This window comes from Halichoerus grypus, chromosome 4, assembly GCF_964656455.1.
Source record: "Halichoerus grypus chromosome 4, mHalGry1.hap1.1, whole genome shotgun sequence".
Classification (NCBI taxonomy): Eukaryota; Metazoa; Chordata; class Mammalia; order Carnivora; family Phocidae; genus Halichoerus; species Halichoerus grypus.
Genome location: NC_135715.1, coordinates 140,965,389 through 140,989,016, shown reverse-complemented (window position 1 = coordinate 140,989,016; position 23,628 = coordinate 140,965,389). Strand labels below are relative to the sequence as shown.

Genomic DNA, 23,628 nt, shown 5'->3' with positions numbered 1-23,628 from the left:
CATTTAATTTTCTAGGCCTTAGTTTTCTGATCTTAAAAAATACAGAGCTTAACCAGATAATTTTAAGAACTCTTCTAGCTCTAAAAGCTTCTGTGACTCTGAATACAGTATCTTTTCAAGTGGGATAACATTAAATGATTTTATCTGTTAAAGTCCCAAATGATGCCTTAACATTAATCAGATATTTTACTTGCCAGCTATATTAGACATTTTGTGTACATAGCCCTTATCCTTGAAGAACACGTACAAATTTTATATTTGTGTATGCTTATGCACCCAAAACTGAAAAGTAGAATATCTCCAATGTTGCATTGTTTCCTTTATTGTTTCATTGTTTGGTTGCATTTTTGATCTATTGAGATTATCATAAGTACATATGATACGACATTTAATACCACTAATGTTTTTCTCTCAACATGTCTTAATATATTTTATGCCATTTAAAAATGTTTCTCCCACTGAATTACTACTCAAAGATAAACAGTATGGTTTGCAAGTGAACTAATGCCATATCACATATATAATATTTATGGTAATCTTTGCTCCCTTTTGCATTTGCTGTGATCAGTGGATTTCTATTAATCTGATTGTGGTTTTTCTGTTTGTTTTGATTTTTAGAACTGAACAATATTTTGGGAGTCCAAGTGACATGGCTTCCACTGCAGAACACATCAGAGACAGGATGAAACTGGTTAGTCTCAAAAGGCAGCAGCTGAGACATCCCGAAATGATGACCACAGAGAGCTAATAGCTACCAGCTTCCCACAAATCTGCAGTTCATAATCCCGCATGTCGTTGGCATACTACAGCATTAGCCGCAATACATTAAGATACATTTCACAGCCAGGATAAGCCTCATTTCTTTCCATTTTACATTTCTTTCTACATGTTAACACCTTGCAACTACCAAGGCATCATTATTTAACTTGCTTTGAGACCATAGACTCCAAGTATCTTAAAAGAAGGAACTGTAAACATTGCACTGAAAACTTGCTTTAAAGCTTTACCTGACCTGTCAATTTGTAGATGAACAACTGATAATAAGCTTTGAATGGTGCTAAATAAGAGTTTAGGAATTCTCTATATAAAAAAATGGTTGACCTTCCTCCCCAGGTGATGTAGTAAATTTAGACTATAGTTAAATTGTTATTAATAGACAGTGGTGTACTCAAAAAATTTACTTTGTAATTCTTCTTCAAAATTGATTATTTTTATTGTGTCAGTATGAAGAAAACCTCCAGATCTTTGATATATCATATTCATTAAAAGACATTTTCCTATTTGTATTGATAATGTATTAAAAGTTGTTTGTGCTTAATAAAAGGCTTCTTTTAAACATCTTATTTAATTTGGTGGTTATATCCTATTTCCAAACATGAGTGCCTTATTTCAAAGGGCATTCTTAGGATTGTGAGGATGGTTTAATACTTGTTTTTTCATGTTGGCTGCATGTGTTTTAGCCAGGAAATTCATATGTAAGCATGTGTATGTAATAAGCATGTTTAATTATGAAAAATAATTGTGAAGAGCAATTTAGATCTTAAAGAACTTAAAAATAATGGAATACTATTTCTAATTGTTCTCTTCTTCAAGTTGAAAAATATCCAAATTATTAACTACCCTGAAGATACTTTGTCTTTGGGGAGGAGGGTTGGGGAAGAAGGCATACATAATTACTTAAGTGTAATCCTTTATATCAGAGGAATATTTCTGGAATGAAAATAAAATTTAATTTCTCATGATAGACTAGAAGCAAAATTCTGAAGCAGTCTAATAACAAAAATTGTACAACTCTTTTAGAAATAAAATTTATAAAATGTTAATGCTTTTAAGTTTATATTAAGTTTAAATAGTAAAGTACATATTTTTTGTGTTAATTTTTATTTCAGAAAATGTTTTTGAAAAAAATTTAAATCTTTTAGTCTGTGATCAATACAAAATTATGCAAAGAATTGTATGCTGGTTCCTTTCTCATGTCCACAAAAATGTTCATGTATCCTCCAATGCAAAAAACTTCCACTGAACTTGCTGGTTTCTCCAGCCTTCTTCACTGTCAGACCTCTTGGAGAAATCCATATCCATTCCCCCTGCATCCTCATTGCTCACTGTTCAACACCTTACAATCTGGTTTTACACAGCCACTTCAGTGAAACTCTTCTCAGTGGGCTCTCAGTTACTGAATTGAACGATTGTTTCTTTTGGTATGCATTCCTTATCTTTCTCTGTCTCTGCAACATTTACACCATTGAGCAACCTTTCCTAGATGGTGTCTTGTCCCTTGAAGATGTCATCCTCTGCCATAACTGTTGAATGCAGTCACATAACTCTTAAAGTGTATCTACTAAAATGCGCTCTCAGATTCTGTCTTCAGACTGCTTCTGGAGGGATCTCATCCTTGGGGTTTCTATTTTATCCCAATGTTTTTTGTTCCATATCTGGTCCAAAATGTCAGACCCATACTTTCAACTACCTACTTAACATTACAGCCTAGATGAAGTCATCCTCTTTTTCACTTTTCTTCTCTCTGAGCAATTTTGGTTAATTTTTTTCTAGTCAAACATGCCAGAAAATCTGGGAGCAACACCTGATTGCTCCCAGAAGCTGCTACTGCTTCTGAGAACATTCTGAAAATTCCTTCTATATTTGATATCTTCTCAGTCTTTTAGGACTTCTGAGTATGAACTTTTGTGATTCTTCATTTCAGTTTTCATAATGGTGCTAACCACATGCTACAATTGTTTATTGATGTCTGTGCCTGCTACATTATAATCTCTGTTGAGGGAAGGGATCTTGTGGGACTCTCCTGTTCCCAGCCTTTTGCTCATAGTTGCTCACTTCCTCTGTATGTGAATGGTCTGTTGTAGGCATTAGTAATAATTCCCTCTATTTTTAGTCTGAAGTGTGTTTTAAATATATTTCCTAAAATTATGACTGACTCATCAATTAATCTACTCATAAGGAAGTCATTTGGTATTTTAGATACTTACATATTAGGTAATATAGATATTTAGCTACACTCAATATCTATTCTGAATTTCAGAATAGTAAGAATGTTTTTATTAAGACTTTGCTAGAAAGGAACTGCACTGTAAGTAATGGGACTCTTAGTTTTATCATCAGCTTGACTACTTATTGTCCAGTGAGTTAATTTTTAATATGCCTTAAGCTATCCAGCCTACAGCAAGAGTAAAATAAGGCATCATCTGGAAATGTTATTTGTAATTTGAGGATTTCAGATGAAACTGAATATGCTTTTGACAGAATACTGTTGCTCTTCATTTGTAAATTTGCTGCTACTTTTATATGTATACATACAGTGATGACTGAAAACCCAACAATGCCCTAATGTGTTTTTTTTTCATAGCATTAGAGTTTACTTAGAGTACATGTGAAGGAAGTGACTGCAGTCTGTTTGAAAGCATGAGTTCTTTGTACAAAGAATTAATGTTGGCCCACAAATGGAGAAAGAACCATCGTTTCTATCTGCCATTATTGGTATATGCCACAACTTTCTACATTACTTTAGCTCATCTCAGGGAATTCTTGAAGTGTTAATTGGGCTAGTTTTGTTTTTTATTTGTTCGTTCTTGTTTGGGGGATTTTTTTTCCTCTTGCCTTCTTACTGTATATTTGCTCCTTTTTAAGCTCAGTATATAACAGTTTTGACATCTGTTCTTCACACGTCTGGCCCAGCAGAGTTAAGATGCAAAGATGGTAACTTTTTTTTTTTTTTTTTTTTTTAAAGATTTTATTTTTATTTATTTGAGAGAGAGAGAGAGAGAGTGAGAGAGAGAGCGCAAGAGGGGGTAGGGTTAGAGGGAGAAGCAGACTCCCCGCCGAGCAGGGAGCCCGATGTGGGACTCGATCCCGGGACTCCGGGATCATGACCTGAGCCGAAGGCAGTCGCTTAACCAACTGAGCCACCCAGGCGCCCCGCAAAGATGGTAACTTTATTTTGGATAAAATTAACTTCATTCCAATCCTCATTGTTGTCGACCTTATTCTGCTAGGATGACTCATTGATGATGGTGATGAAACTGCTCAGTCCGCCAGCCAGGATGTTGATGGCAGGTCTAGGCTTCATTACTGTGTAGAAGATTGGATACTACTCTCACTTTGTAGGCATTTAAATTGGCCAGCGCTCCTGAGTGTTAACTAGTATTGATGTGTTGTTTCATTACCTGTCAGTTGAAATATGGGGTGTGCTGTTTAGTTTGTTGTTATTGGTGGCATACGCTTTAAGGTGAACATGATGATTACATTCTGATAGTGCTCAGCAAACCATACTCTGTTGTAAACCTGTTGTAACCAATGGCATTATTGTGAGATTAGCTGAACGTAACTCACAATAGGGCCTACAGTCAGAGGAAGAACTCAGAATTCTCTACTACATTTAAGATCCTTGCCAGAGAGATTGGATATTGCTGTGTACTCTTCCCATCCTCACAGGACCATAGTAAAATCCTGTGGTTCCTAAGAACTAAACATGCTGTGGTTGCTAAAGTCCTCCACATCTTGAGCTTATTGAAAATGGTATGGGAAACTAACATCAGTAAATGTCATCAGTGACAAGAGTTACGTGGTTGAGATATCTTTGGTTAAAAGATATGTGCCCCAAAGGAAAAATTCCCTAGAATTAAGAAGATAGGCTGGAACATACCTGACCAGTTAGTTACCTAATTAGTAAACTTATCAGTGTTAACTTTCAGTTCTGAAAATAAACAGCTTCAGTTGGAAGTGGAAAATATACTTCTGATATGGAGGGCAACAAATACCTCGATGAGGCAAAAATAAGTATTGATTTAACATCTGACATTATGTGTCTTCAGTGTATGCTATAGAAACGTCTAGGTTTAGCTAAGAAGCATAAATAATGGCAAGCATAATAAAGATCATAAAAAAGCCAAAGTAAGAACTGTAGTGAATATAATGGAAAGAGTTTGGAGTTTGAATATCTGACTCAAAATCTGGCTTTGCCATTTACTGACCTTTGTAAAAATGACTAAACTTCTCTGGGTTTGTAAATACAATCATATTTAAGAATGTGTTGAAAACTACAATATTATCCAAAGTGGAAGGAATTATTATTATAATTATCTTTTCAGAATAAAAAATAGAACATTCTTTAATGTCACTCTTGTCTCAGATGACGAGCATAGGGTCATGGGGGAAATGGCATTATGCTCACTTCTCTGAGCTCCATTTCCCTTACATTCAGAATTACATACTGGAAATACTAAGGGTGGAGTCAGTGAGCTCATTAGTAAATAACAAGACTTTTAAATCTGACAGATTAACTCTTTTATGGCAGGATGATAGACCAGCGAGATGGAAGACAAGTGAGGAGTATCTTCTACTTTGAGGGTGACAGGACATGACACAGTGCCATTAATAAATAAGTAAGTAAAAGTCATACTCAGAGTGGATCTCAGAGAGTCAGCACCAGCTGGTGGAAACAACAAAAGCACAAAGCTGTTAAAAGTATTCTAATAATTAACAAGCATGACTTGAGACTACCATTAGTACTGTTATGGTTAGAGAAGAGCAATCTTGATAAACTTGAGCAGTGATAATAACAAAGACTGGTCCTGTAATAGACTGCTAGAACTAGGGATGCTCTGTGAAATAGCATAAATACAGGGGAATGTTTTAAGACTGAAAAAGGTTTGTAGATACGATCCTAAATAACATGACTGCAGTATTTTAAAGCAAACTTGAAAACTTTACAACACTAATCTATGTGCTTCAAGAAAAGCAGAGCCTGTACTAGAACATGAAGCACTTAGAGATCAAAGGAAAGCCAGAACTGTGACTAAATATTTTGAAAGCAATGAGTAAAATTTTTAAAGAATCAAGATTATTTTTGTTAGAGAACCCTTATGAGGTGCTATATATATATATATATATATATATATATATATATATATATAATCCCTATATAGTTATATAGAAATTCTTAGCAAATAACTGAAGATAGTTACCAGCCACTAAATAATAAGCACAGTGTTGTTAATGGATTTTAAGTCAGGCATGTGGAAAACTACTGACAAAGGGCTATTGAAGTCTGAAGCCAGTCTTAGTGAATCTCAAGGAGTCACCTTAGAAGTATTTACAAGTTACATGCCATCACTTTAGGTCGCCCCCAAATGAGTCCCTCCTTGGAGAGACAGAGGATAATTCAGATGTCCTTCCACTCAGAACATAGGGTCCTGTGCAGTATGATCAAACCTCACCTTGTGTTTTGGGTCTACACATCTTTTACTATAGTTGCCGTAGTTCTTTTTTAGTTTAGAAGTCAGGTAAAAATTTCTGTGCTTGATGTTTCTCTTAAGAATGTTTCTTCATCTTAGCTCTTACATTAGTCTACACAGCCAACAAATTTGTTGAAAATATATGATCAATATGTGTATTTTTTGAAGGTGTGAGGGGATCAAAATGTAACTGACAGTTTTGAGCCAGTATAGATTTGAGAGCTGATTGGTCACCTCACACTCAGGAATATCTTCTCACAAGGTCTTAAGTTTCTAAATTGACACTTAAGAAGAATTTGATGATTATCTTGCCATGAGATCAATAATGTAATTCTCGGTGGCATTATTTGGTAAGTGTTGCACCCTGGAATTTTTTTTCCAACATTTTATAAAAATTTTAAAACATACTAAAAAAATTAAAATTTTACAGTGTATCAATCACCTGGATGCTAGTTAGCATTAACTCTGCTTGCATTATCACATATCCATCCATCAATTCATCCAATTGCAGGCATCTTCACTTTTCCTACTAATAACTGCAGCATACATATCATTAACTAGAGCTCAGTATGTGCTTACTACATTTTTTATGTAAAATTAGCATACAATGAAGTGCATAAATCTTAAGTGTGCATCTCTTAGTGTTGGAAAATGCATACAGTGCTATCAAAATATAAAATGTTATCAGAAAATCCCCCTTTGGCCCTTTCTAGTCAATCCTTGACCCCACTCCACCCTCCCAAAGGCAACCACTGTTCTTTTGTCTACCAGAATCAAATTTATCTGTTCTAGATATTTATGTAAATAGAGCCACACAGCATGTACTCTTTCTAGAAGCCTCTTCACTTACCATGGTTTGGAAATATATCCATGTTGTTAGGTGTTTTAGTAGTTCATTCCTTTTTATTGCTGAGTGGTATTCCATTGTATGACTATATTGCAGTTTATCCATTTTCCTATTTATGAATACCTGGGCTGTTTCCAGCATTAGTAGTTATAAATAAAGCTGCTATGATTATTCTTAATGTAAGTCTTGTGTGAAGATAGGCTTTTATTTCTCTTGGGTGAATACCTAGGATTAGAATTTCTGTGTCATAAGGTAGTTTTAAAAGAAACTGCTATACCTTTTCCAATGTGGTTATACTGTGTCCCGGATTTTCGCTATATTTTGGATGTGTAGAAAGGTGTAAACTATTTTTATGATTGATATTTGAAATATTAGAAGTGGGTTTGTGATAGGAAATGGCATTGTTAACGGTTGGCAGTTGGTGTTCTTTGAGGAAAGAAATACCTGTCTGCCCAAAACAGCTCCCCAACGGGTTCCTATGCCTGAAATGTTAGCATTAGTTTCACTTCCTGAAAGATTAAAGCATTTCCCAAGCATGGTGATATATTAGCTAGAAGAAACAGCACTGGTTTGTTTATTTTACTAACTTTTGCCACCCGTTTTCAGTAGGTGAAATAAGACCAATTAAACAGAAAAGATTATTTCTGTTCAGTTGGGGTAGAAGGGGTAATCAAAAATGTGTACTACTAGTCTGTTCTGAGTACAACAATGTGAGAGAGAACCATCTGGATGGGAAAGCCCCCCAATTGGTGGTCAAGAAACCAGAAAACGGGGTGGGAAGAATTCTACCTCACAGTTGTGATAGGGGATAGCTATGTTTTTGCAGGACATTTTAGGCTTTACAAATCATATTTTCTGTGTTGTCTTTTTGTTTAGTACCACCTAGCTATAGTTATTTCACACCCTAGTGACTTTCTTATTCGCTGTGTTTTACCCTTCCTGCCTGTTATATTACATATAGCAGTTACTTGTATAAGCCTGTAAAATTATAATCATATGTATGTTTCTAATGCTTGTGTTCAGAGATATTTATGTATGGTTCATCCAGTCTTTCCTATTCAATTTTTAAGGGCTGGGATATTTGGCCTCTACTGTAAATCCCTATAATGTTCCACACATTGTAAATGCAATAAAGATGTTAAGAACTATTAATAATGGCAGCATATTTTGATATGTATTTCTTTGATATGTTATCACTTTGGACAGTAAGTTTGGTTTCTCTTAATAAAGATTCATAAAATCTAGGGAGAATTAAGTCATACTGGTTCCTATAATATAATATGATGAATTCTGCATCTTTGAATCTATTTGAATTATGTTCTCTAAAGCTTTAAATTTTTTCTAACATTATTTTCTAAAATGTTTGATTAAAACAAAATGTGACTTCTTTATTCTGAAATCTGGAGTCCTAGAAGACAGAGGCTAAATACCTTTCCCTTGTGCTTCTTATTCTCTGTCAATAGCCCCCCATCCCACCCACAGGTTTGGCACAGAAATTCAGGGTTTCCTTTAAATCCTACATTGCCTGAAACTGTTAGGTTCTTACCACAATAGGTAGTGGTTAAATACCGTTTTGATCCTACCAAGTCCATTTTTAAGACTTAAAAGGTGAAATGTATTTGGACTGAGGAAAAGCATATTAGAACAAATTTAGCTAAATTTAAAATAACAAAATTAATCATACTACGCTATAAATAATAGCAGCTCCAGAATGGCTACCAGGAATTTAGAATTGCCAAAATTGGAAATCGGCAAGCCTTATACTTGTCCAATGAAGTTAAGTACATTTGGGTGACAGTTCAACATACAAGCAAAATACATATATAAAAAAGAATGTGCCTTTATTTTCAATAGACATTTTCATTTTACTAGTTGCAGTATTCACCCACATCTTGTAGATTTCCCATTAGACACTTAGTGTATCCACAAGGCTGTTCCACCTAATGTGTAAAATCTACCCAAAAAGTATTCTGATAATCATAAACTCTTTTTTTAAAAAAATATTTATTTGACACACAGAGCGAGAACAAGCAGGGGGAGAAGCAGAGGGAGAGGGAGAAGCAAGCTCTCTGCTCTGCAGGGAGCCCAATGTGGGGCTTGATCCAAGAACCCAGGGATCATGACCCGAGCCGAAGGCAGACACTTAACTGACTAAGCCACCAAGGTGTCCCAATAATCATAAACTCTTATGTGAAAATCAAAATGAGCACAAGAAATACCCAGTTTTTGCCAGGTCCGAAAGGAAGAGAATTACTGTGATACAGGAGTCAAAAAGTATCTAACGAAAAATAGATGGAAAAACTGGAAAAGAAGTGAACAATAAGCATAAAAGCTCATTTGTGACCATGATTAAATAAAATGTTATGGTTAACAAAACATACTCCCTTATTAAATAGTCTTGCACTACAACAGATCATAACTTAGCTATCTTTGGAAGTTTATCTTCCACTTTGATTATTTAATGAAAAGGGTCTAGTCTTGAAAAGATTTAGTTATAAATGTTTATGAGAACAAAAAATGGAAAACAACCCAAATGTTTTAATAAATGTATCCTCTAAGAATATTATGATACCATTGAAAATGTTTTAGAACTTTATTGAAGTAGGTAGAAGTCTATTAAAAAGATATTCATGATACATTGTTGAGTGAAAAGCAGTTTCCAAAACTAGGAATATTATGATCCATTTTTAAAGAAAAAAAAGCTATTTGTAGAATTTTGTAAGTTACCTTTGGGATATGGAATTAATAGAGCATTATAATTTTCTTACGTTTGTTTTATTTTCTAATTTTTCTATTAAAATAGGTGTTTTAAAAGTACTTCTAATATAAAATGCCTACCGAGTATATTCTTATCCTGAAATATCTGTTGCAACAAGAATTCTCAAGATGAAATAAGAATATATAAGAAAATCTGGGGGAGTATAATTTAAAAAGTATAAATCAATGTACCTTTTTTATTTTCAAAATGTTACAGAAAGTGAATCTCAATGAAGCCATAAATGTCTGAAATATGGAGAATATAACATCATGGTTTAAATACCTCATGAAAACAATGTGCACTGAAATTTGTTTACATCCCTCTCTTCAGGTCTATTTCAAACAAATTATTTTGTGTAAGACAAAACTGCATTTTTAAAAAAAATATTTATTTGACAGAGAGTACAGGTAGGCAGAGAGGCAGGCAGAGGGAGAGGGAGAAGCAGGCTCTCTGCTGAGCAGGAAGCCCGATGTGGGGCTCGATCCCAGGACCCTGGGATCATGACCTGAACCGAAGGCAGACGCTTAACCAACTGAGCCACCGAGGCGCCCCAAAACTGCATTTTAAGAGTGGACAAGCAAAGAAAATACTCTTAATGAGAGTTCAGTTATAACTCTTTAGTTATAGGTTGATACTAATAAAGCCATACCAGTTTTGGAAAGGTTAAATCCCTCAGTCCCAGGATGAGGGTTCCTCCAAACCCCTAAAGATAAGTAATCTTGCCAATGTCTATTCTTAGTAAAAATGAAGAGTGGGAGACAACATGAATGAGTCAATAGCAACACTTAGCATTCCTGTTTCTATCCATTTTATTCTTGTATCTACAACACTCTCAGAATTAGACTATTAGCTCTACCAGTTGTCTACATGGTTGAATCTATGGGGAAGTGCTGTATTGATGGCAGGATCAGCCTTTCCTAGACTCTTCTGTTGGGACTGGGAACAAATTTTCCCATCAAAAACAATGATTAAAATGCAATTTGGCCCACTTCAGCTACATTGTGGATTAACCAAGCTACTCTGTAGGGTGACCTAGACGTTTAGTATTAATAATATTACTGTATGTTGCAAGTTGTAAACAATTGACTTACCTACCAATAGATTTTTAGAACATATCCCATTCAGTTGTTGGAGACTGCTTTTGTTCTTTTTTTTTTCTTAAGATTTTATTTATTAATTTGAGAGAGAGAGAGAGTGAGCCAGGAGAGGAGCAGAGAGAGAGGGACAAGCAGACTCCACACCAAGCACAGAACCCCACAATGGGGCTCAATCTCACGACCCTGAGATCATGACCTGAACTTAAATCAGGAGTCCAGCGCTTAACCGACTGAGCCACCCAGGCACTCTGAGACTGCTTTTGTTCTAAGAAAATGTTTAGAGCTCATAGACCACAAAGATATTTCTTTGGTACTTAGGACATGAACATAGATTTAGCTTCAAGGGAGGAACATAGTTACATTGTAGACATGTAGTTTGAACTAGAATATGTATTCTAGATCAGTATTTATCAAATCTGACTGCCTATAAATTAACTGGAGATGTTATTAAAACGTAGATTCTGATTCAGTAAGTTGGGTAGGACCTGAGGTTCTGCATTTCCAACAAGTTTGCCGATGTTGATGATAACACCAGTCTACAGACCACTTGGGATTGCAAGATTCTAGAATATCTTTTATAAAAAATTTAGTATATGAACCTTTTAAAGTCATTGATCATCTTTCAAATTATCTGATTTCTGTAATTTAAATAAAAGAATGCAGAGGTGGCATTTTGGGGAAGTATGTTACATCCAGAGGCCACGGAAATCAAATATATTTATTAAATCAACAGGTTCAGGAAAATAAGCACATTCCATATGTGGTAAATTTTAGTAAACTCAAAACAGTGAAGCCTGAACTGAAATTTCTATCTCATGACTGAGTGATGATTATGGTCCACTGTGCCTTTTTGCTTTATTATTTAAAATTCTGTTTCTGGGAGGCTCGGTCAGTTCAGTGTCCGATTCTTGATTTTGGCTCAGGTCATGATCTCAGTATTGTGAGATTGAGCCCCACGTCTGGCTCCATCCTGGACATGGAGCCTGCTTAAGATTTTCTCCCTCTCCCTCTGCCTATCTCTCTCTCTCTCCCCCTCTCAAAAAAAAAAAAATTCTGTTTAAACTTAAGAAAGAAGTATAGCTATTGTTTTTAAAAAGTACCCTAGAAAATAGAGAAAAATATAGAAAGCAAAAACTGTCCATAATTCATCAATGCAGAAAATACAGTTAATATTTGATGCATTTCATTTATATTTTACCTAACAAGATTATACTAGCATTCAACTTTATTTCCTGATTTTTATGGTCACTGTATCATAAAATTTTCCCTTTATTTAATCTTTTTTTTTTTTTTTTTTAGTGCAAGCCAATGGCTGTGTTAATATTCAACAAATAGATATCATAATTTAACCATTATACTATTAGGCAAAACATTTCATTCTATTTCTTCTTTTTGGTCTTTCTTAATGCTGTGATAAGCAATGCTAATATGAACATCTTTGTACTTAATTGTGACAGCATCTATCCTCAAGATTGATTCCTGAAATAGGAAATATTGTATTGGAATTTATCCATATTTTAATAGTTGAATTTTTTTCCAGAAGGTTAGGCAAAGTTATGCTTCCATCAAAAGCTAGAGTGCTCATTTCATGACAGTCTTTCCAGCTTGAAGTGTTATTTATAAAAAGTTTTTGCAAATTTTAAACAAGCAGTTTATTTTATATTTCTTAACTGCCAGGGAGGCTGAAAATAATTTAGTAATTTAGTATTATTCATTGTGTTTCCACTTGGTAAACTTATCTGCTATTATTTTTGTGTACTTCTCCCTTGGAGTCTTAGCATTTTTTCTTATTTGTGTGTAGAAGTTCTTTATATAATAAGCATAATAATCCTTTATCACACTTATAGCAGTACTATTCCTAGTTTATTATTTAAAATCAATTTAACATAGTGCATTATTATTTCATAGGTAGAATTTAGTGGTTCATTAGTTGCATATTATTTTTTATTTTTATGAATTTTGGTCATGTTAGTATGTTCATTTTTATGGTGAAATCTATTAACCAATCCTCTTTTTTATTTCTTACATTGCCTTAATGCTTAGAAAAATCCTTCTCCTTTAGCTTAAGTTTTGTTCCTCTTGTGCAGTTTTATTTTTACTTTTAATTCTTAAATCCAGAAGCCGTTTTAGTGTGTTATGTGAGGTGATGATCTGATAGGTTTTTTCAAATATCAAAATGTTCTCAACATTACTTAATGAATAATCTGTCTCTCCCATTGGTTTTTGATACTTCTTTGAAAATATATTGAGTTCCTGGGCCTCCTGGGCCTGCTTCTGGGCCAGCTATTCTGTTCTGTTGATTGGTGTGTCTATTCTTTTGCCACTACCACACTACTTTTAGTAGTGCTTTTAAAATAAAGCAAAATAAATAAATAAATAAAGTAGTAGCATTGTGTAGAAGTAGCTCTTTCCTACTGAAATAATTTTTTTTTGGTGGCATAAGTGAATAAAGAAAACTCCATGGATGAGCATGGAATCCAGCAGTTTTAGGGGAGTAAAGAAAAAAGGTTACATGCTTACTGATGGTTAAAACAAAGGAAAGGGGAAGTGAAGAAGCAATAGCTGTGGAGTGTATTACTTGAATGGGCACAGTAGCCAACATGGAGAGCCAGACCAGACTATGCAGAATGCAGAAAATGAAAAGTAGAAGAGAAAAGAACAAAACAGGAAAACACAAAAAAAAAATGGAGAGGAAGGGGAAAATGGAGGAATAACATGAGGATTTATTATAAGAGAATAATGATATGAATAGTATTACATTCACAGAGCTTTTTATAATAGTATTTCTGCAAATATATAAAGTATATAGTGTATTTACATATAAAATACACGCACACAAGGCCTAACCCAAGGAATAAACAAAGACATACAACAACAGAATGATATATCAACATTAATAACAGATGAAATAGACTGAGACAGGAACCTAGCTCCTCAGAGTAGCAAACCACAACCAATTCTTTCTTAGAGTCGGACTGATGATGAGGAGAATTCACAAGTGTAGAGCCTACTTAGACATACCTGAAATTCTTAATAGATGTTTAATTTTTCAGTTTGGTAAATTTGTTTATAATTCTACATCTAGTCAAAATTGAATTTACTTTAGGCAGTGTGACACAGAAAGCAAAATACAGGCTTCGGAGTTATACAAGCTTTGGCTCTACATTCTAGATCTGTGGTTACCTGTTTTTGGTTTTGGGTTGGCATGGTAGAGCCATATTAACTTTGTAATTCTGGATAAGTTATTTACTGTATCTAGGTCAATTTCCTCAGTAAAATGAAATTAATAGTAAATACCTCAGTGTTTTTCTAGTCATTATATGAGATTATCAAATCTTTGGGAGGATAGCTGGCACATGATCAGTGTTGTATATTGCATTTTTTTCTGTGAGCTTCCTAGACTGCAAGGTCCTTGAGGGCAAAGACCCTGTGTGTCTTCCCTTATGTTTCCCTGGTGCCTAAATCAATATCCAGAACATCAGAAATGCTCAGTAAGTATCTGTTGAAAAAAAATATTTGCATGGAATCTAATATGCCATCAAATTTCTGTTCTGTTTTGTTTTTAACCCATTTGATCCTTTTTGGGCTTGTCCTTAAGAGTTACAAGTATGATGATAGGAGAGGAGAGAGTAGACAAGACCACAAGTTTGCTTTTTGAAGGTCCACTCTCCAAATGTAAAAACATCTCCTCTTGTCAAGAGTCCTAAATGCAGCGTCATCTAGAAGAGACCACACTTCAAGTCAGTATCAACTAAAACATTAGGTAAGAGACAGCTCCCTGGTGGGGACTGGTTAACAACCAGTAAGGAAAAGAGTGGATGGCACTGAGACAAGGGGCTCATGGCAGGTGGTGTGCACCCTGGCAGAGGAGACCAAGAGGAAACAGAGTGTGAGGACACAAAACCAGATTTCTACCTTGTAATTCTCCATAAGCTGGTCTGTTTTATTCTGCAAATTTTGCAAATCCAAATGTAGTTAGGAGATAGAATTCTGTGGAGAGATTCTAAATAAAATGCATACTTCTCTTTATCCTGGAGCATACATTCTAAACCAAAGAGCTTCCTTTCAGTTTCTTGGTCTCAAGGTTTTGTTTTTGAAGAAATGAATTTGAATTTATCCTTGGGTTTGATGGAAATGTACCTTGGTTTCAGCCACATTACTTATCCAAGCCTCCTGACAGCCGTGAAGAAGAAAATTAAGAAAACTAACCAAATATTACACAACCCAGATGTCCTCAAGCCTAACGAGTCTGTGGATGCCAATTATGGGGGGGGGGTATCACATAGCAGTAGTAACTCAGATTTTCTGTTTAGCCATATTATTTGTTTACATGTTCTACTACCTGTTTGACCTGGCCTGCTTGGACCCTCAGCCAAATCCACCCACGATCCATTGGTTACTGACGATATGGCCAAATCACCCTCCCATTCTGTCCATGTACCTATCAACCAAGGTAGACAAAAGTGATTTTAAAAGTAAAAAGAAGAATCTCCTGAACAACCAATGAGTCAAGAAGAAATCAAAAGGGAAATGAAAAAAATATCCTGAAACAAATGAGAATGGAAACACAACATATCAAAATCTATAGGATGCTGCAAAAGCAGTTCTAAGAGGACATTTATAGCAATAAATGCCCAGATTAAGAGAAAGGAAAGATCTCAGATCTTGAACAACCTAGTTTTATATCTTAAGGAACTAAAAAAAGAACAAACTAAACCCAAAGTTAAGAGAAAGAAGAAAATAGCAAAGATCAGAACAGAAATAAATAGAGGCCAGAAAACGATAGAAAAGATCAACAAAACTAAGAGCTCTTTTTAAAAAAAGATAAACAGGGACGCCTGGGTGGCTCAGTCGGTTAAGCCTCTGCCTTCGGCTCAGGTCATGATCCCAGGGTCCCGGGATCGAGGCCCACATCGGGCTCCTTGCTCAGCAAGGAGCCTGCTTCTCGCTCTGCCTGCCTCTGTCTCTCTCTCTCTCTCTCTGATAAATAAATAAAATCTTAAAAAAATATATTTAAAAAAATAAAAAAAGATACAAAACTGACAAATCTTTGGCTAGATTAAGGAAAAAAGACTCAAAATCAAGTGAAAGAAGAGACGTTACTACTGATACCACAGATATACAAAAGATCATAGAGACTACTCTGAGCAATTATATACCAACAAACTGGATAATCTAGAAGAAATGGATAAATTTCTGGAAATAGAATGTGCCAAGACTGAATCATGAAGAAATAAAAAATCTGAACAGTCAATAACAAGTAAACAGATTGAATCAGTAATCAAACCTCACACAAGGAAAATTCTAGGAGGAAATGGCTTCACTGGTAAATTCTACCAAACTTTTAAGGAAGAATTAACACCAATGCTTTTTAAACTCTTCCAAATGTCGAGGGTGAGGGAATAGTTTCAAACTCATTCTACGAGGCTAGCATCACTCTAATACCCCAGACAGATATATAAGATTATAAGACTATAGGCCAATATTCCCGATGAATACCGATGCAAAAATTCTTAACAGAATATTAGCAAACTGAATTCAATAGCACATTAGAAGGATCATATATCGTGATCAAGTGAGATTTATCTCTTGGGAATCAAGGATGGTTCAACATATCAAATCAATACATGTGATACATTGCTTTACTAGAATGAAAGATAAAAATGATATGATCATCTCAGTAGATGCAGAAAAGGCATTTGGAAAAATACAACATCCTTTCATGATAAAAACTCTCAACTAATTGGGTATAGAAGGAAAATACCTCAATATAATAAAGGCCATATATGGCAAACCCACAGCTAACAACATATGCAACAGTGAAGGGTTGAAAACTTTTCCTTTAATATCAGAAACAAAACAAAAGTTCCCACTCTCACCACTCTCATTCAACATAGTACTAGAGCATTGAGTCAAGATAAAGAAATAAAAGGTATCCAAATCGGAAAGAAAGAAGTAAAATTATCTTTGTAGATGATATGATCTTATATATATAAAAAAGAAACCCCTAAAGACTACCAAAAAAAAACCTGTTCGAACTAATCAATGAGGGTGCCTCGGTGGCTCAGACTGTTGAGCGTCTGCCTTTGGCTCAGGTCATGATCCCATGGTCCTGGGATCGAGGCCTGCATCAGGCTCCCTTCTCAGCAGGGAGTCTGCTTCTCCCTCTGCCCCTACCGCCCCCACTTGTGCTCTCTCTCTCTCAAAAATAAATAAAATCTTAAAAAAAAAGAATTAATCAATGAATTCAGTAAAGTTGCAGTATATAAACTCAACATACAGAAATCAGTTGTGTTTCTAAACACTAACAACAAAATATCTAAAAAAGAAAATTCCATTCATAATAGCATCAAAAACAATAAAACAGGAACAATTTTAACCAAGGAAGTGAAAGATCTATACTCTCAAAACTACAAGACTTTGATGAAAGACATTGAAGAAGACACAAACAAGTAGAAGGATATCCCATATTCATGGATTGGAAGAATATTGTTAAAATGTTCATACTACCCAAAGTCATCTATAGATGTAATACAATCCCTATCAAAATTCCAATAGCATTTTTCATAAAAAGACAAAATCTTAAAATTCATATAACCCCCAAAAACCCCAAATAGCCAAAACAATCCTGAGGAAAGAAAGCATCACACTTCCTGATTTCAAATTATCATACAAAGCTATAGTAATTAAAACAGTATGGCACTATCATAAGACACATAGACCAATGGAACAGATTTGAGACCCAGAAGTAAACCACCATCTACGTGGTCAACTAATACTTAACAAGGAAGCTAAAAAGACTCAACAGGGAAAAAACAGTCTTTTCAATAAATGGTGTTGGGAAAACTGGATAACCACATGCAGAAAAATGAAATTGGACCTTATCTTACACCACGCACAAAAATTAACTCATAGTTGACTGTAGACTTAAACATAAGACCTGAAACCATAAAACTCCTAGAAGAAAGCATAGGGAAAAATCTCCTTGACATTGGTCTTAGCAATGATTTTTGGATATGACAGCAAAAGCACAAGCAACGAAAGAAAAAATAAATAAGTGGGACTACATCAAACTTTTATTTTTTTATTTTTATTTTTTTGTGTTTTTTTTATTATGTTTATCACCATACATTACATCATTAGTTTTTTATGTAGTGTGGGACTACATCAAACTTTTAAAAAGCTTCTGCACAGCAAAACAACAACAACAACAACAAACAATCAACAAAATGAAAAGACAACATACAGAATGGGAGAAAATATTAGTAAAGAATATATCTATCTGAAAAGTGGTTAATATTCAAAGTATATAGCCAAAACAAACAAACTAAAAACAATGCACAATCATACAACTATTTCAATAGCAAAAAAATAGGTAGAGGAACTGAATAGACATTTTTTCCAAAGAAGGCATACAGATAGATAATAGGTACATGAAGAGATGTTCACCACTACTAATTGTAAGAGAAATGCAAATCAAAACAATGGGATATCACCTCACAACTATTAGAATGGCTGTCATCAAAAAGACAATAGATAACAAGAGTTGGCAAGGATGTTGAGAAAAGAGAATCCTTGTGCACTGTTGGTGGGAATGCAAATCAGTGCAGCCACTATGGAGGTTTCTTTAAAAATTAAAAATAGAGCCACCATATGATCCAGCAATCCCACTTCTGGGTATATATCCAAAGGAAATGAAAACAGAATCTTGAAGAGATGTCTGTACTCCCATGTTTATTGCAGCATTATTCACAATAGCCAAGCTATGAAAACAACCAAAGTGTCTGTCAATGGAAGAATGGATAAAGAAATGATATAAATACAATGGAATATCATTTAGCCATGAAAAAGAAGGAAATCCTGCCATTTGTGAGAACATGGTTGGACCTCGAGAGCATTATGCTAAGTGAAATAAGTCAGAGCAAGATAAATAGTGTATGATTTCACATGTGGAATCTAAAAAAAGCCAAATTCATAGGAACAGAATAGAATGGTGTTTACCAGGGGCTGGGAGATCAGAGTAATGGGGAGATGTTGGTCAAACTTCCAAACTAATTTGGAGTACAACTTCCAATTAGAAGATAAGTTCTCAGGATTTAATGCACAGCATGGTAATTATAGTTAATACTGTATTACATAAGTGAAAGTCGCTAAGGAAGTACATCTTAAATAGTCTCACTGCAGGGGTGCCTGGTTGGCTCAGTTGGTTAAGCGTCCAATTCTTGATTTTGGTTCAGGTCATGATCTCAGGGTTGTGAGATCAAGCCCCGCCTCAGGCTCTGCATTTGGAGACTACTTGGGGTTCTCTCTCTCCCTCTCCCTCTGCCCCTCACCCCCAATCTCCCACTCTAAATATATATATATTTAAAAGATACATATATTTATTAAAATGTTAATATAATATATATTATATATGTGTGATGGAGATGCTAGCTAATCCTACAGTGGTAATTGTTCTGCAGTCAACACATTGTACAGCTTAAACTTACACAATGTCCTATGTCAATTATATCTCAATAAAGCTGAAAAATAATTGGAATACTAATATTTCTAAGTCTAAAGTTTGTGATGCCTCAAAGTATCTTCAATGATCTCCACAAGAATTTAAATGTTTTTTTAAACACCTTTAAAAAACCAATTAATATTACAACACAGTTTAGTATATGATATACCATAGGCAAGAAGGGGGAAGTAATGGATTAGTAATTTCACAGATTAAACCACAGAGTGTAGTAGCTTAAAGAAAGTTGGAAATCATTACATTAAAATATGAATTGAAAAAGTGGAAAGGTGAAGATTAGTGGATTCAGATATTCAGGGAGTCACTCAATGTTTACACATGGTCCTATATGCCTCTACACTTTATATATATTAAATATATGTATATTGAAATATATATCAACTAATATAAATAAATATAAAATATAAGTGAAATAGATATAAAATATGTAATATATAAATTATCTATAAATATATATGTATTTATAAAAATAATATATAAATAGTAATCTGATAAAATCGCAAAATAAATATAGATTGAATATTCAACATAGCAGCAAATTTCAAAATGAATGCTAGATATAGCTATTTGCTTTCTCCATGGATTTTTTTTCTTAAATACCAGTGAAGTACATGGAAAAAATGAAAATCCAAGGAAGCCATATATCTTATTTTGAATATTTATATTTAAACATACCTCTGCATAGTATGGAGAAATTAGGAATCTGAGAAGTTAAAAGCCCATGAAATAGATTTTAAGCAGACATTTGTACAGCAGATGATTTTTTTTTTTTAAGTTTTATTTATTTGACAGAGAGAAAGAGAGAGACAGCACAAGTAGGGGGAGCAGCAGGTAGGGGAAGAAGCAGGCTCCTGGCTGAGCAGGGAGCCCAGTGCGGGACTCGATCCCAGGACTTTGGGATCCTGACCTGAGCCAAAGACAGACACTTAACTGATTGAGCCACCCAGGCACCCCCAGCAGACGTTTTTATTTCATGTTTGAAGTATAGGAAAAATGAACATCAATGCATAATTTATACAAATGCTTATAAAATCACTAAACAATCCTATAGTGAATGTTATTAGAAGAATTGACTTCCATTCTTCTATGTATAAATTCCTTAATAATGTAATTTCATTTTAACAACCAAAAAAAAAAAGTAGGAAGAACTATGATACAAATCCAGAGCAGCTTTATTATGATGCTGTTAATTTATATCCATGTATAAAACTATTCTGCATTGTGATTGCTCACATTGATTTGGGAAATTCTTATTTTTTCTTCTTTTTTTAGAGATGGGGGAGAGGGGCAGAGTGAGAGGGAGAGAGAGAATCCCAAACAGGCTTGCTAGGCTTGATCTCACAACCCCCAGATCATGACTTGAGCCAAAATCAAGAGTTGGATTCTTAACTGACTTATAGACCTAGGCGCCCCTGATTTGGGAAGTTCTTTAAGAGGGTTTTTGTCATTTCCAAGACATTAGGCTTGGTATATTTTCTGTTATAAAAGCCTTCTTGTCAAAGTGCTTCATGTGTATATTTTATCTTTAGTTTTCTAATGGAGAAAACTGGGAACAGAGATGGAGTTTTGTATGTCCGTTGTTGACTTGTAAGAGTGCTTGCTGTAAGGTTCTGACTCAGGGCTCTGTCCAGGAAGTGCTCAACTGTGTGAACTAGCTGAGTGAAGGGAGTGTGCGAACATCTGATAATTTTTGACTTCACATTAGGATAGAAGAACTTACTCTCTGTGGTACTGGAGCAAGAGACTAAGAGGGAAGTGGCTGGGCTGTAGACTCACTTGGTTCATAAACTTGAATAAGCCACTGATCTTTTGCCTCAGTTCTCCAACTCCTATGACAAGTGCAAGGTTCCTGAGGGGCCCAGCCAGATTCAGTGGTTACAAGTTTTACAAATCTAAAGGAATTTGATGAGGATGGTGCTAATTAAGGACATCAGGGCCTATGCACAGCAGGGGCTCAGCAAACATTTGTGGTGAGGCCGTGGGCTCATCCTGATAGCAGGAGCTTAAGGCAGGGACAAGCCAGAAGCAGAATCTAAACTCTACATAAAGTAAATTGACTTTGCTTTTGAAGTCCTTCCTTTATGAGTGTGGAATTTGTGATAGGAAACTGGTTTGCTTAGGGTGGTGTGAGTTGTGTGGGGTGTGGCACAAATGAGCTGCTACTTTTGTTTCCATTTTCCACTCTGTGAGTTTCTCTCATCTTGTTTCCTGTTTTTCCTAAAAGCTGAAGTATATGAATATCTTTTTTCCTGCAGGTGTTAGTAGCTTCTTTATCCTTCCGGACATTCTCAGTAATCATTGCCTTTCATGTTGGATTCGATGACTTGGGTGAGTGATGTATTAACAAAAATGGAGATTCTCATAGCAAGGGACTTCTGTGTGAACACTGGTATGAGGCATTCTCACTTGGAGTGAGGATGCAGATCTTAAAGTCCATACAATAAATTTTTAGAAACTCAGTTAAGTTTAAAAAAAAATAATCTACAGTAGAATTTTATTAAAACTGGATTTGTCATTAACCGATGCCAACAAATTATGAAACATCACCCCATATAACTGAGAAAGCCCATTGTTAACACTACTTTTACATATGTACACAATATACATATATGCACACATATGTATATTATTATATATGTAATATATACATTTACATTAATTTCTTAATGTTTTCATGTTTCTTACTAAAACCTCATATTTTAAAAAGAAACTTTTTTTCTTTTTAACTCTTTACATACTTCCTGCCTAAAATCCATGGATAATACCATCCTGTGTGGGGTATTTGATTTTCATGTCCTTGGGTTTTACATTATATTATTTTTTTAAATATTTTTTTATATTATTATTTATATTATTATTTATTTTTATATTATTTTTCCTTCCTTGGCAAAAATTCTTACTGCTGGGAGAAGTGGCAGCTCACCCTCAGTGTCACCGCTGGCTTCTCAAGCAGCTGGAAGGACTTCTGCTCTTCAGGCCTCCCTGGGGATTACTCTGGGCTGGAAATTCTCAGCCTCAACTAGAGTTTAGCAATAGTTAGGAAAAACAAAAGAAATCTAATTTTCCAAAATCAAGTTGACTAAGACTCCTATCTTCTCATATAACCACCCACTGTTCTGAAGGGTAACTCTTAGGACACTTGATTATGTTAAAAGGAATTGGATCAGAGAAAGAACCCTGCTACATTGGGGGCCTAAGAACACCGCTCAACACGCGTAGGAAATCTGGTGACTTAAAATTTAAAAAATAAACATTGCACATGAAAGCTTTTCAGTGATTTTTTTTTTTTAACATTTTCTGGCTTGAAATGTTATATACAGCTCTCTTTTTCAAAAAAAGGATTTCCCAAATCAGTAATAGCCACATGTTTACTGTTCATTTTAACTAAAGCCTACATATATATTGGACAGTTTTCCAGGTCATACATTGCTCTATATAGAGAATTTTCAAGAAAAGATGTACATAAGTATTGATATTTTGCACATCATTTTTGGTATACTATGCTTAATAATAATAATAATACAGTCACCTTTGATCTTTTGACCAAGTTTTCTTTGGACTTGCCTGAGTTTTGTTTTATTTTCCTTACCATTTGTAGAAAGGACATTTGCTGGATATAGAAGTTGCTTGTTTATAATTATTCTTCCAGGTCTTACAGAGAAGCTAGGGATTTATGTCATTAAACTTGTTTAATTGTAAGGAAATCTATGGAAGTTCATGTATAGATAAACTGTCAAAAGGAGCATGATGTTTTGGATATGCTATTCTTCTGAAGTGAAACTTAGATGACCGTAAAGAATCATCCCAAAGGAGCATTGTGTTATTTGCGGGTTGGGTACTATGGAGTTCCTCCTACTTCCTGCTTTCACTTTGACTCCTACGGCCTCTTCTCCATGAAGAGGTTTTTTGTTGCTGTTTTTGGGGTTTTTTAAATTTTGTTTTTGTTTTTTAACAATGTTAAGTCAAACAATGTCATTCCTTCTATGAAACCTGCAATAATATCCCATCTCACTCAGTAGGAAATCCAGTCCTTACTTTGGCTTAACAGCAAGGTAGCCACAAAATTATTGTCCAAATGGGATTCTTGAGAGTGAAAGGACCCTTAAGAGAAATTATGCTGGGGCAACAGATGTAAACCATGATTGCCCCAAGCA

General features: G+C 34.8%; 1 protein-coding gene across 7 annotated transcripts in view; it reads left to right on the top strand.

The window, feature by feature from the left end:
* Positions 1-8,253, top strand: part of SESTD1 (SEC14 and spectrin domain containing 1) — a 155,929-nt gene extending 147,676 nt beyond the window's left edge. For all 7 annotated transcript variants that reach the window (XM_078071047.1, XM_078071045.1, XM_078071043.1 and 4 more), the window contains one exon: positions 619-8,253. In XM_078071047.1, the coding sequence (XP_077927173.1) occupies positions 619-748 (130 nt within the window). In that variant the 3' untranslated portion in view covers positions 749-8,253. The remainder of the gene's footprint in view (positions 1-618) is intronic.
* Positions 8,254-23,628: the final 15,375 nt, after the last annotated feature.